This window comes from Oncorhynchus keta, chromosome 1, assembly GCF_023373465.1.
Source record: "Oncorhynchus keta strain PuntledgeMale-10-30-2019 chromosome 1, Oket_V2, whole genome shotgun sequence".
NCBI classification, from domain to species: domain Eukaryota; kingdom Metazoa; phylum Chordata; class Actinopteri; order Salmoniformes; family Salmonidae; genus Oncorhynchus; species Oncorhynchus keta.
The window spans coordinates 12,355,940-12,370,939 of record NC_068421.1 but is presented as its reverse complement, the minus strand read 5'-3'; the positions used below and the strand labels follow the sequence as shown (position 1 = coordinate 12,370,939).

The 15,000-nt window shown below is 49.8% G+C and overlaps 1 protein-coding gene across 5 annotated transcripts in view; it reads right to left on the bottom strand.

The window, feature by feature from the left end:
* The window catches only part of LOC118394486 (cytoplasmic dynein 2 heavy chain 1), a 399,197-nt gene that overhangs the window by 170,615 nt on the left and 213,582 nt on the right, over positions 1-15,000 (bottom strand). For all 5 annotated transcript variants that reach the window (XM_052504034.1, XM_052503998.1, XM_052503950.1 and 2 more), the window contains 4 exons: positions 5,419-5,484; positions 5,239-5,289; positions 5,064-5,141; positions 2,700-2,831 (listed from right to left, as the gene is read on the bottom strand). In XM_052504034.1, the coding sequence (XP_052359994.1) occupies positions 2,700-2,831; positions 5,064-5,141; positions 5,239-5,289; positions 5,419-5,484 (327 nt within the window). The remainder of the gene's footprint in view (positions 1-2,699; positions 2,832-5,063; positions 5,142-5,238; positions 5,290-5,418; positions 5,485-15,000) is intronic.

Here is a 15,000-nt window from a genome sequence, read left to right as displayed (position 1 = left end):
GAGGAGAGGAGAGGGGAGAAGAGGAGAGAAGAGGAGAGGGGAGAAGAGGAGAGAAGAGGAGAGGGGAGAAGAGGAGAGAAGAGTAGAGGGGAGAAGAGGAGAGAAGAGGAGAGGGGAGAATAGGAGAGGAGAGGGGAGACGAGAGGAGAGGAGAGGGGAGAAGAGGAGAGGGGAGAAGAGGATAGGGGAGAAGAGGAGAGGGGAGAAGAGGAGAGGAGAAGATGAGAGGAGAGGGGAGAAGAGGAGAGGGGAAGAGAGATGGGAGGAGAGGGGAGACGGGAGGAGAGATGGGAGGAGAGGGGAGACGGGAGGAGAGGAGGGGGGAGAAGAGGAGAGGGGAGAAGAGGAGAGGAGAGAAGAGGAGAGGAGAGAGGAGACAGGAGGAGGGGAGACGGGAGGAGAGGAGAGGGGAGAAGAGGAGAGGGGAGAAGAAGAGAGGAGAGGGGAGAAGAAGAGAGGAGAGGGGAGAAGAGGAGAGGGGAGGAGAAGAGAGGAGAGGGGAGACGGGAGGAGAGGGGAGACGGGGAGGGGGAGAGGAGGTGGGAGAAGAGGAGAGGGGAGAAGAGGAGAGGGGAGAAGAGGAGAGGGGAGACGTGAGCAGAGGGGAGACGTGAGCAGAGGGGAGACGTGAGCAGAGGAGGGGGGAGTAGAGGAGAGGAGAGGAGGGGGAGAAGAGGAGAGGGGAGAAGAGGAGAGGGGAGACGGGAGGAGAGAGGAGACGTGAGGAGAGGAGGGGAGAGAAGAGGAGATAGGAGAAGAGGAGAGGAGAGGAGGGGGGGAGAAGAGGAGGGGGAGAAGAGGAGAGGGGAGACGGGAGGAGAGAGGAGACGTGAGGAGAGGAGGGGGAGAAGAGGAGATAGGAGAAGAGGAGAGGAGAGGAGGGGTAGAAAAGGAGGGGGGAGAAGAGGAGAGGGGAGAAGAGGAGGGGGGAGACGTGAGCAGAGGAGGAAGAGGAGAGGAGACGGGAGAAGAGGAGAGGAGAGGAGATGGGAGAGGAGAGAAGAGGAGAGGGGAGACGTGAGCAGAGGAGGAAGAGGAGAGGAGACGGGAGAAGAGGAGAGGAGACGGGAGAAGAGGAGAGGAGAGAAGAGGAGAGGGGAGAAGAGGAGGGGGGAGACGGAGCAGAGGAGGAAGAGGAGAGGAGACGGGAGAAGAGGAGAGGAGACGGGAGAAGAGGAGAGGAGACGGGAGAAGAGGAGAGGAGACGGGAGAAGAGGAGAGGAGAGGAGGAGAGGAGATGAGAGGAGGAGAGGAGACGGGAGAAGAGGAGAGAAGAGGAGACGGGAGAAGAGGAGAGGAGATGGGAGAGGAGGAGAGGAGACGGGAGAAGAGGAGAGAGAGACGGGAGAAGAGGAGAGGAGACGGGAGAAGAGGAGAGGAGACGGGAGAAGAGGAGAGGAGATGGGAGAAGAGGAGAGGAGAGAAGAGGAGATGGGAGAAGAGGAGATGGGAGAAGAGGAGAGGAGATGGGAGAAGAGGAGAGGGGAGACGTGAGAAGAGGAGATGGGAGAAGAGGAGATGGGAGAAGAGGAGATGGGAGAAGAGGAGAGGAGATGGGAGAAGAGGAGATGGGAGAAGAGGAGAGGGGAGACGTGAGAAGAGGAGATGGGAGAAGAGGAGATGGGAGAAGAGGAGAGGGGAGACGTGAGAAGAGGAGAGGGGAGAAGAGGAGATGAGATGGGAGAAGAGGAGAGAAGAGGAGAGGAGAGAAGAGGAGAGGGGAGACGTGAGCAGAGGAGGAAGAGGAGAGGAGACGGGAGAAGAGGAGAGGAGACGGGAGAAGAGGAGAGAAGAGGAGAGGGGAGAAGAGGAGGGGGGAGACGTGAGCAGAGGAGGAAGAGGAGAGGAGACGGGAGAAGAGGAGAGGAGACGGGAGAAGAGGAGAGGAGATGGGAGAGGAGGAGAGGAGACGGGAGAAGAGGAGAGGAGAGGAGGAGAGGAGGAGAGGAGACGGGAGAAGAGGAGAGAAGAGGAGACGGGAGAAGAGGAGAGGAGATGGGAGAGGAGGAGAGGAGACGGGAGAAGAGGAGAGGAGATGGGAGAGGAGGAGAGGAGACGGGAGAAGAGGAGAGGAGACGGGAGAAGAGGAGAGGAGATGGGAGAAGAGGAGAGGAGAGAAGAGGAGAGGAGAGAAGAGGAGAGGAGAGAAGAGGAGAGGAGATGGGAGAAGAGGAGAGGGGAGATGTGAGAAGAGGAGATGGGAGAAGAGGAGATGGGAGAAGAGGAGATGGGAGAAGAGGAGAGGAGATGGGAGAAGAGGAGAGGGGAGACGTGAGAAGGGGAGATGGGAGAAGAGGAGATGGGAGAAGAGGAGAGGGGAGACGTGAGAAGAGGAGAGGGGAGAAGAGGAGATGGGAGAAGAGGAGATGGGAGAAGAGGAGAGGAGAGGGGAGAAGAGGAGAGGAGATGGGAGAAGAGGAGAGGAGATGGGAGAAGAGGAGATGGGAGAAGAGGAGAGGGGAGACGTGAGAAGAGGAGATGGGAGAAGAGGAGAGGAGATGGGAGAAGAGGAGAGGAGACGGGAGAAGAGGAGAGGAGACGTGAGAAGAGGGGAAAATGAAGAGGGAGTAGGAAATGCCTCAATCTGGGAGCACTGTAAAGAGAGCTTATCCTGTAAATAACTAAACATAAAGGACAATTAATTATGTATCAGTGTGAAACAAGGATTTACTCATGTTAATCAGTGATTGACACCTAACCTGCTGGAACGGTTTGATCTTCTTGGCGATGGAGGGCGGGACTTCCTGTTCACAGTTGGAGCTCCGTGAGAAGGAGAGCCAGAGATCCGAGTCACTCAGACACAGAGACTGGTACAGGCCTGGGAATGTACTCTACATCAGAAGAGTGGAGAAAAGAGGGATGGAATGAAAGGACAAAGCTAAAAAGCCAAACCTCCTTTCACAGTGTGAATGTATGTATACAAACCTTGAACATGGTAAACGCAGCAAAAAAAGAAACGTCCCCCTTTTCAGGACCCTGTCTTTCAAAAATAATTAGTAAAAATCCAAATAACTTCACAGATCTTCGTTGTAAAAGGTTTAAACACTGTGCCTCATGCTTGTTCTATTAATGAACACGCACCTGTGGAACGGTCATTAAGACACTAACAGCCCACAGACGGTAGGCAGTTAAGGTCACAGTTAGGAAAACTTAGGACACTAAAGAGGCCTTTCTACTGACTCTGAAAAACACCAAAAGAAAGATGCCCAGGGTCCCTGCTCATCTGCGTGAACATGCCTTAGGCATGCTGCAAGAAGGCATGAGGACTGCAGATGTGGCCAGGGCAGTACATTGCAATATCCGTACTGTGAGACGCCTAAGACAGCGCTGCTGGGAGACAGGACGGACAGCTGATCGTCCTCGCAGTGGCAGACCATGTGTAACAACACCTACACAGGATCGGTGCATCTGAACATCACACCTGCGGGACAGGTACAGGATGGCAACAACTGCCCAAGTTACACCAGGAACACACAATGCCTCCATCAGTGCTCAGACTGTCCACAATAGGCTGAGAGAGGCTGGACTGAGGGCTTGGAGGTCTGTTGTAAGGCAGGTCCTCACCGGCAACAACGTTGCCTATGGGCACAAACCCACCGTCGCTGGACCAGACAGGACTGGCAGAAAGTGCTCTTCACTGACGAGTTGCGATTTTGTCTCACCAGGGTTGATGGTCGGATTCGCGTTTATCATCGAAGGAATGAGCGTTACACCGAGGCCTGTACCCTGGAGTGGGATCGATTTGGAGGTGCAGGGTCTGTCATGGTCTGGGGCGGTGTGTCACAGCATCATCGGAGTGAACTTGTTGTCATTGCAGGCAATCTCAACGCTGTGCGTTACAGGGAAGACATCCTCCTCCCTCATGTGGTAACCTTCCTGCAGGCTCATCCTGACATGACCCTCCAGCATGACAATGCCACCAGCCATACTGCTCATTCTGTGCGTGATTTCCTGCAAGACAGGAATGTCAGTGTTCTGCCATGGCCAGCGAAGAGCCCGGATCTCAATCACACTGAGCACGTCTGGGACCTGTTGGTTCGGAGGGTGAGGGATAGGGACATTCCCCCCAGAAATGTCCGGGAACTTGCAGGTGCCTTGATGGAAGAGTAGGGTAACACCTCACAGCAAGAACTGGCTAATCTGGTGCAGTTCATGAGGAGGAGATGCACTGCAGTACTTAATGCAGCTGGTGGCCACACCAGACACTGACTGTACTGATTTTGACCCCCCTTTGTTCAGGGACAAATTATTCCATTTCTGTTAGTCACATGTCTGTAGGACTTGTTCAGTTTATGTCTCAGTTGTTGAATCTTGTTATGTTCATACAAATATTTACACAAATTTGTTTTCTGAAAATAAACAGTTGACAGTGAGAGGACGTTTCTTTTTTTTTGAATTTATATACACTGACTATACAAAACATTAAGAACACTTTCCATGACAGACTGACCAGGTGAATCCAGGTGGAGGCTATGACCACTTATTAACGTTACTTGTTAAATCCTCTTCAATCAGTGTAGATGAAGGGGAGGAGACCAGTTAAAGAAGGAGTTTTAAGCCTTGAGACAATTGAGACATGGATTGTGTAAGTGTGTCATTCAGGGGGGTCAATGGGCAAGACAAAGGATTTAAGTGCCATTGAACGGGGTATGGTAATAAGTGCCTTTGAACGGGGTATGGTAATAAGTGCCTTTGAACGGGGTATGGTAATAAGTGCCTTTGAACGGGGTATGGTAATAAGTGCCTTTGAACGGGGTATGGTAATAAGTGCCAGGCGCACCAGTTTGTGCCAAGAACTGCAACGCTGCTGGGTTTTTCACGCTCAACAGTTTCCTGTGTGTATCAAGAATGGTCCACCACCCAAAGAACATCAGTCAACTTGACACAACTGTGGGAAGCATTGGAGTCAACATGGGCCAGCATCCCTGTGGAATGCTTTCAACACCTTGTAAAGTCCATGCCCCGACAAACTGAGGAAGTTCTGAGGGCAAAGGGGGGTGCAACTCAATATTAAAAAGGTGTTTTGTACACTCAGTGTACGAACCTAGAACATTTATACAAACCTTGAACATGGCTACAGCTCCAAGTCTCTCTTGATCGATCCAGGAAGGAATCTGCTCCTGCAAAGATTTCTGGGTATCCTGTAGGTGGAAAAATAGAAGATCAGTTCAACTGTGATAAGAGAGATGAGGTGAATGAGACAGAGTGTGTTTGGGACACACACACGGTTGTACGTACCGCCTTTCTCACCATATCCCCTACTACAAGGCCAGTGAAGGCATCCCACTCCTGTCGTGGAAGCAGAGAGACAACAGCATTAAGATTAATAGGAGATGATGTCAGATGGACAGGACTTCCTGACTGAAGAGGAAAAGCCTATATCTGATAATGATCATGTTATGAATGGTTATAATTTACATTCTCTTGGAAGAGGTCTGGGTGCATCCCTCTGACAAAGTGCATGGCAAACATCAGCTGGTCAGCCTGCAGAGGAAGAACAGAGAGAGAGAGAGAGGAGTCAGAGAGAGAGAGAAAGAGAGAGGGAGGGAGGGGGGAGAGAGTGGGGAGAGAGTGAGAGAAACAAGAGTCAGAGAGAGAGGGGGGGAGAGCGACAGAGAGAGAGGTCAGAGAGAGAGAGAGGTCAGAGAGAGAGGAGTCAGAGAGAGAGAGAGAGGAGTCAGAGAGAGAGAGAGAGAGAGAGAGAGAGAGAGAGAGAGAGAGAGAGAGAGAGAGAGAGAGAGAGAGAATTGGATTTTTCAGCATGTTTTTACAAAAAGATAGATTTTGAGTTAGAGAAACTTAGACTTTTTCCAGGACAACAGTCCAACACAACAACACCCCCTCAACCAGACCCAGACAACAACACCCCTCAACCAGACCCAGACAACACCTCCCCCAACCAGACCCAGACAACACCCCCCAACCAGACCCAGACAGCAACACCCCCTCAACCAGACCCAGACAACAGTCCAGCACAACACCACCCCCTCAACCAGACCCAGACAACAACACCCTTTCAACTAGACCCAGACAACAGTCCAGCACAACACCCCCTCAACTAGACCCAGACAACAACACCCCTCAACCAGACCCAGACAACAGTCCAGCACAACACCCCTCAACCAGACCCAGACAACAGTCCAGCACAACACCACCCCTCAACCAGACCCAGACAACAACACCCCTCAACCAGACCCAGACAACAGTCCAGCACAACACCACCCCCTCAACCAGACCCAGACAACAACACCCCCCCCCAACCAGACCCGGACAACAACAACACCCCCTCAACTAGACCCAAAAATTCCAGGAGAAACAACACCCCCGCAACCAGACAACAACACCCCCTCAACCAGACCCATCAACAACACTCCCTCAACCAGACCCAGACAACAACACCCCCTCAACCAGCCCCAGGCAACAACACCCCAACAGTCCAGCACAACCAGACCCAGCAAAACCAGACCCAGCACAACAACACCCCCACAACCAGACCCAGCACAACAACACCCCCCCAACCAGCCCCAGGCAACAACACCCCCACAACCACAACAGTCCAGCACAACCAGACCCAGCAAAACCAGACCCAGCACAACAACACCCCCCAACCCTGACCCAACACAACAACACCTCCCCAACTAGACCTGGAGAGCTGGAGGGTGAGAGAGATGTGTCTGCACTCTGGACTGTGGTGAGACAACTTCAACAGGAGAAAGAGGAGGAGCAGAAGGAGGAGGCCAAGAGGCAGGATAAGGTGAGAGCAATAGAGGAGAAGGTGAGAAAGATGATGTGTGACAGAACAACCCATGAGAGAGCTGGCCACCCCCGCATAGAGGCCAGCAGAACAGCCCACAGGCCCAAATGAGCTGAGAGCACAGCAGGACAGGGTGGCCCCCGCACTCAAGGGAGTGATTGAAAAAACTTCTTCCACTTTCCCCAACTCATGAGTGGTTATTTTCACCCTGCTACCACCGAAAATACTTCCACCCTGCCACCATACAGCAAATTAATGCACGCATTTCCTGTGACTGTGCCTCAAAACCTAACATCTATCCACCACTCCACCCTGGACAGCCTTTTATTACCAGGCCCAGACCTATAGAAGGCAGCAGTGCCCACCTTCGAATAGCTGAATGCTGGTGACACTGTCTGTAATTTATTTAGAATTCAAGGCATACTTAACCAGCATGGCTACAACAGCATTCTGCAGTGATACGCCATAACATCTGGTTTGGGCTTAGTGGGTCTATCATTTGTTTTTCAACAGGATAATGACCCAACACACACCTCCAGGCTGTGTAGTCTATTTTACCAAGAAGGAGAGTGATGGAGTGCTGCATCAGATGACCTGGCCTCCACAATCACCCGACCTCAACCTAATTGAGATGGTTTGGGATGAGTCGGACCGCAGAATGAAGGAAAACCAGCCAACAAGTGCTCAGCATATGTGGGAACTCCTTCAAGACTGATGGGAAAGCATTCCAGGTGAAGTTGGTTGAGAGAATGCCAAGAGTGGCTATTTGAAGAAACACAAATATAAAATATATTTGTATTTGTTTAAAACCTTTTTGGTTACTACATGATCCCATGTGTTATTTCATTGTTTTGATGTATTTGCTATTATTCTACAATGTAGAAAATAGTAAAAAGAAAGAAAGAATCCTTGAATGAGTAGGTGTTCTAAAACTTTTGACCGGTAGTGTAGCTCATCCCTGGGCAGTAGTACTGTAGACTACTTTATCACCGACCTCAACCCAGAGTCTCTCAGAGTGTTCACAGTCAGCCCACTGACACCCCTATCAGACCACAGCAAAATCACCATCTAATTCAACGGAGCAATAATAAACCACGAGGCATCAAGGCTGAACAAACGGTATACTCCCCCCCTAACCCCTAACCCCTAACCCCTAACCCTATAGATCAGTGGACACCAACCTTTTCTGAGTAAAAATGCTGAGATCTACCACTGATTGTTTTATTAACATGACTTAAAAAACGTAATCCTATGCAACATTAACCAATTAAAACCAGTTCTGTAGCAATGAGGTTTGTGCTGTAAACTATAGGCCCAATACATTATCACCACATATTGGCTTTGCTTGAATTTACCTGCCAATGCATTGCTGTTCGGGACATTTAAAAATATATATATTTCAAATTTTGAGGTAGGCTATATGATCACACCGGTAATAGGTCCGTTGTTGTATTACTTGTGAGGCACAGCTGAGTAAACATACATTTAAATAATTAGCTTTTTATTTTACTGGGTGCCTCCATCTGATGGTCAGTCTCAGCAGAGGGAGAGAGCAGCAGATTGAGGGTCCGTCTCTCAACATCCTTCCTCTCTCCTTTTCCTCCACTGACACTGAACAAAAAGGGACACCGTCTTCCAGCTGATGGCGAAACTCGAGTCGCACCGCATTATTCCTGCCTCATGCACAAATTCATGTTGTTACTCCTATGAACAGAGAGTGAAATATTCTATGGTATTAAAAAAAGACCCAAACCACTAACAACAACAACAACACAAGCCTATAGACACACTTTCCTCCTCATTCATTACTGCTGCAGTGCTTGTTGTAGCGCTGAGTGGAGAAGTGCATTTTATGGGTTATCAAAGTGTGACAGGGCTGAGTAAGAACTTAAACATCAACTCATAAAAACAGCAGCTCTTTGCTGTATTCGTTGACAGTCTCTCTCTAGTCAGGGTTTTAAACGTTTTGAAATCTCACAGTATCAACTTTGCCGTAGCTTTCTTTCATGCCTGCTACATTACTGCAGACTCAGTCATCTGAGCAATCTGATTGGCCAGTGGTGACATAGTGCACTTCATTTCCTCTCCAGGCCCACCGGGAAGGTAGAGTTTGTGAATTCAGACACATGAAATGGCAACAGTTTGCCTATCTGGTGTGCAGGGCAGCTGAATTGTCTGCATCTACCACCAACAGTTTGCCTATCTGGAGTGCAGGGCAGCTGAATTGTCTGCATCTACCACCAACAGTTTGCCTATCTGGTGTGCAGGGCAGCTGAATTGTCTGCACCTACCACCAACAGTTTGCCTATCTGGAGTGCAGGGCAGCTGAATTGTCTGCATCTACCACCAACAGTTTGCCTATCTGGTGTGCAGGGCAGCTGAATTGTCTGCATCTACCACCAACAGTTTGCCTATCTGGCGTGCAGGGCAGCTGAATTGTCTGCATCTACCACCAACAGTTTGCCTATCTGGTGTGCAGGGCAGCTGAATTGTCTGCACCTACCACCAACAGTTTGCCTATCTGGAGTGCAGGGCAGCTGAATTGTCTGCATCTACCACCAACAGTTTGCCTATCTGGAGTGCAGGGCAGCTGAATTGTCTGCACCTACCACCAACAGTTTGCCTATCTGGAGTGCAGGGCAGCTGAATTGTCTGCATCTACCACCAACAGTTTGCCTATCTGGAGTGCAGGGCAGCTGAATTGTCTGCACCTACCACCAACAGTTTGCCTATCTGGAGTGCAGGGCAGCTGAATTGTCTGCATCTACCACCAACAGTTTGCCTATCTGGAGTGCAGGGCAGCTGAATTGTCTGCATCTACCACCAACAGTTTGCCTATCTGGGCAGGGCAGCTGAATTGTCTGCATCTACCACCAACAGTTTGCCTATCTGGCGTGCAGGGCAGCTGAATTGTCTGCATCTACCACCAACTATTTGCCTATCTGGCGTGCAGGGCAGCTGAATTGTCTGCATCTACCACCAACAGTTTGCCTACCACCAACAGTTTGCCTATCTGGAGTGCAGGGCAGCTGAATTGTCTGCACCTACCACCAACAGTTTGCCTATCTGGAGTGCAGGGCAGCTGAATTGTCTGCATCTACCACCAACAGTTTGCCTATCTGGAGTGCAGGGCAGCTGAATTGTCTGCATCTACCACCAACAGTTTGCCTATCTGGAGTGCAGGGCAGCTGAATTGTCTGCATCTACCACCAACAGTTTGCCTATCTGGAGTGCAGGGCAGCTGAATTGTCTGCATCTACCACCAACAGTTTGCCTATCTGGAGTGCAGGGCAGCTGAATTGTCTGCATCTACCACCAACTATTTGCCTATCTGGCGTGCAGGGCAGCTGAATTGTCTGCATCTACCACCAACAGTTTGCCTATCTGGAGTGCAGGGCAGCTGAATTGTCTGCATCTACCACCAACAGTTTGCCTATCTGGAGTGCAGGGCAGCTGAATTGTCTGCACCTACCACCAACAGTTTGCCTATCTGGAGTGCAGGGCAGCTGAATTGTCTGCATCTACCACCAACAGTTTGCCTATCTGGAGTGCAGGGCAGCTGAATTGTCTGCATCTACCACCAACAGTTTGCCTATCTGGAGTGCAGGGCAGCTGAATTGTCTGCACCTACCACCAACAGTTTGCCTATCTGGCGTGCAGGGCAACTGAATTGTCTGCATCTACCACCAACAGTTTGCCTATCTGGAGTGCAGGGCAACTGAATTGTCTGCATCTACCACCAACAGTTTGCCTATCTGGAGTGCAGGGCAACTGAATTGTCTGCATCTACCACCAACAGTTTGCCTATCTGGCATGCAGGGCAGCTGAATTGTCTGCATCTACCACCAACAGTTTGCCTATCTGGCGTGCAGGGCAGCTGAATTGTCTGCATCTACCACCAACAGTTTGCCTATCTGGAGTGCAGGGCAGCTGAATTGTCTGCATCTACCACCAACAGTTTGCCTATCTGGAGTGCAGGGCAACTGAATTGTCTGCATCTACCACCAACAGTTTGCCTATCTGGAGTGCAGGGCAACTGAATTGTCTGCATCTACCACCAACAGTTTGCCTATCTGGAGTGCAGGGCAGCTGAATTGTCTGCATCTACCACCAACAGTTTGCCTATCTGGAGTGCAGGGCAACTGAATTGTCTGCATCTACCACCAACAGTTTGCCTATCTGGAGTGCAGGGCAACTGAATTGTCTGCATCTACCACCAACAGTTTGCCTATCTGGCGTGCAGGGCAGCTGAATTGTCTGCATCTACCACCAACAGTTTGCCTATCTGGAGTGCAGGGCAGCTGAATTGTCTGCATCTACCACCAACAGTTTGCCTATCTGGAGTGCAGGGCAGCTGAATTGTCTGCATCTACCACCAACAGTTGGCCTATCTGGAGTGCAGGGCAACTGAATTGTCTGCATCTACCACCAACAGTTTGCCTATCTGGAGTGCAGGGCAACTGAATTGTCTGCATCTACCACCAACAGTTTGCCTATCTGGAGTACAGGGCAACTGAATTGTCTGCATCTACCACCAACAGTTTGCCTATCTGGAGTGCAGGGCAGCTGAATTGTCTGCACCTACCACCAACAGTTTGCCTATCTGGAGTGCAGGGCAGCTGAATTGTCTGCACCTACCACCAACAGTTTGCCTATCTGGCATGCAGGGCAGCTGAATTGTCTGCATCTACCACCAACAGTTTGCCTATCTGGAGTGCAGGGCAGCTGAATTGGCTGCACCTACCACCAACAGTTTGCCTATCTGGAGTGCAGGGCAGCTGAATTGTCTGCATCTACCACCAACAGTTTGCCTATCTGGAGTGCAGGGCAACTGAATTGTCTGCATCTACCACCAACAGTTTGCCTATCTGGAGTGCAGGGCAACTGAATTGTCTGCATCTACCACCAACAGTTTGCCTATCTGGAGTGCAGGGCAACTGAATTGTCTGCATCTACCACCAACAGTTTGCCTATCTGGCATGCAGGGCAGCTGAATTGTCTGCATCTACCACCAACAGTTTGCCTATCTGGCGTGCAGGGCAGCTGAATTGTCTGCATCTACCACCAACAGTTTGCCTATCTGGAGTGCAGGGCAGCTGAATTGTCTGCATCTACCACCAACAGTTTGCCTATCTGGAGTGCAGGGCAACTGAATTGTCTGCATCTACCACCAACAGTTTGCCTATCTGGAGTGCAGGGCAACTGAATTGTCTGCATCTACCACCAACAGTTTGCCTATCTGGAGTGCAGGGCAGCTGAATTGTCTGCATCTACCACCAACAGTTTGCCTATCTGGAGTGCAGGGCAACTGAATTGTCTGCATCTACCACCAACAGTTTGCCTATCTGGAGTGCAGGGCAACTGAATTGTCTGCATCTACCACCAACAGTTTGCCTATCTGGCGTGCAGGGCAGCTGAATTGTCTGCATCTACCACCAACAGTTTGCCTATCTGGAGTGCAGGGCAGCTGAATTGTCTGCATCTACCACCAACAGTTTGCCTATCTGGAGTGCAGGGCAGCTGAATTGTCTGCATCTACCACCAACAGTTGGCCTATCTGGAGTGCAGGGCAACTGAATTGTCTGCATCTACCACCAACAGTTTGCCTATCTGGAGTGCAGGGCAACTGAATTGTCTGCATCTACCACCAACAGTTTGCCTATCTGGAGTACAGGGCAACTGAATTGTCTGCATCTACCACCAACAGTTTGCCTATCTGGAGTGCAGGGCAGCTGAATTGTCTGCACCTACCACCAACAGTTTGCCTATCTGGAGTGCAGGGCAGCTGAATTGTCTGCACCTACCACCAACAGTTTGCCTATCTGGCATGCAGGGCAGCTGAATTGTCTGCATCTACCACCAACAGTTTGCCTATCTGGAGTGCAGGGCAGCTGAATTGTCTGCACCTACCACCAACAGTTTGCCTATCTGGAGTGCAGGGCAGCTGAGTTGTCTGCATCTACCACCAACAGTTTGCCTATCTGGAGTGCAGGGCAGCTGAATTGTCTGCACCTACCACCAACAGTTTGCCTATCTGGAGTGCAGGGCAGCTGAATTGGCTGCACCTACCACCAACAGTTTGCCTATCTGGCGTGCAGGGCAACTGAATTGGCTGCACCTACCACCAACAGCCCCAGTCAAAAAAATACAAATAAGAATAAAAGGCTTTATCGTTAGTTTTTTTTTTACAGAAATGTTCGACAATCGACTAGAAATGTCTTGGAGATCGACAAGTCGATCGCGATCGACCGGTTGGTGACCACTGCTATAGATGGATGCAGGGTGTAGAAACCTACCCCAAAAATTTGAGCAACAACAAATACAATCCCTCCTAGACAACGTTCTGAACCAAATGTTTTCCTGCAATAGTGAATGTGTAAAGTTAGCAGTAGGAAGCCTGAACAATATATTTGACCTATCAGCTAACATCACATTTAAATTCCGGCAGACAACCTAAGACAACAAAAAATAATGAGAAATGGTTCGATGAAGAATGCAAAAACCTAAAGAAAGAAATTGAGAAACCCTTCGAGCCAGAAACACAGAGAACCAGAAAATATGAACTTACACCTTCACCATGGTGAAACAATAAAACAGTACAGAAATGCATTAAGAAATAAGAAGATACAGCATGACAGAAAACAGCTCACTGTGATTCAAGAATCCATAGAATCTAATCACTTCTGGGAAGAAAACAACAACACAAAGAGCTATCTATCCAAAAAAATAACCAAAAGCAAAAACATGTATACTGAACAAAAATATAAACTAAACATATAAATTGTTGGTCCCATGTTTCATAAGCAGAAATAAAAGATCCCAAAAATGTTCCATACGTTGTGCACATCCTTGTTAGTGAGCATTTATTACTCATTTGCCAAGATAATCCAAACCCCTGACAGGTGTGGCATATCAAGACGCTGAATAAACAGAATGCTCATTATACAGGTGCACCTTGTGCTGGGCACAATAAAAGGCTAATCTTAAATGTTCAGTTTTGTCACACAACACAATGACACAGATGTCTCCATTTTTTGGGAGCGCACAATTGGCATGCTGAATGCAAGAATGTCCACCAGAACTGTTGTCAAGAGAATTGAATGTTCTTTTCTCTACCACAAGCTGCCTCCAATGTTGTTTTAAGGAATTTGGCAGAACCTCCAATGGGCCTCACAACTGCAGACTAGCTGTAACCACGCCAGCCCAGGACCTCACATCCAGCCCAGGACCTCACATCCAGCCCAGGACCTCACATCCAGCCCAGGACCTCACATCCAGCCCAGGACCTCACATCCAGCCCAGGACCTCACATCCAGCCCAGGACCTCACATCCAGCCCAGGACCTCACATCCAGCCCAGGACCTCACATCCAGCCCAGGTCCTCACATCCAGCCCAGGACCTCACATCCAGCCCAGGACCTCACATCCAGCCCAGGTCCTCACATCCAGCCCAGGACCTCACATCCAGCCCAGGACCTCACATCCAGCCCAGGACCTCACATCCAGCCCAGGACCTCACATCCAGCCCAGGTCCTCACATCCAGCCCAGGTCCTCACATCCAGCCCAGGACCTCACATCCAGCCCAGGACCTCACATCCAGCCCAGGACCTCACATCCAGCCCAGGACCTCACATCCAGCCCAGGACCTCACATCCAGCCCAGGACCTCACATCCAGCCCAGGACCTCACATCCAGCCCAGGACCTCACATCCAGCCCAGGACCTCACATCCAGCCCAGGACCTCACATCTGGCTTCTTCACCTGCAGGATCATGAGACAAGCCACCCGGACAGCTGATGAAACTGAGGAATATTTCTGTCCCCCTTTTGTGGGGAAAAACTCGTTCTGATTGGTCAGTCATGTGAAATCCATAGATAAGGGCCCAATGAATGTATTTACATTGATTTAATATATGTAACTCAGTAAAATCTTTGAAATTGTTGCATGTTGCGTTTATATTTCTGTTCAGCATACATGATCATTTACTCAGCTATTAAAGACTACCTTAACCAACTTGATATTCCAACTACATTGGATGAGCCACAGGACAAAATTACAAACCCTTCGACCTAAAAAAGGACTGTGGTGTTGATGGTTTACTAAACAAAGTGATAAAATACAGACCACAAATTCAAATAGGCTATTCTTAAACTCTTCAGCATTATCCTCAAGTCTGGCATCTTCCCCAATGTGACACAATTCAGGAAACAAGACATACAGTGAGGAGAACAAGTATTTGATAACC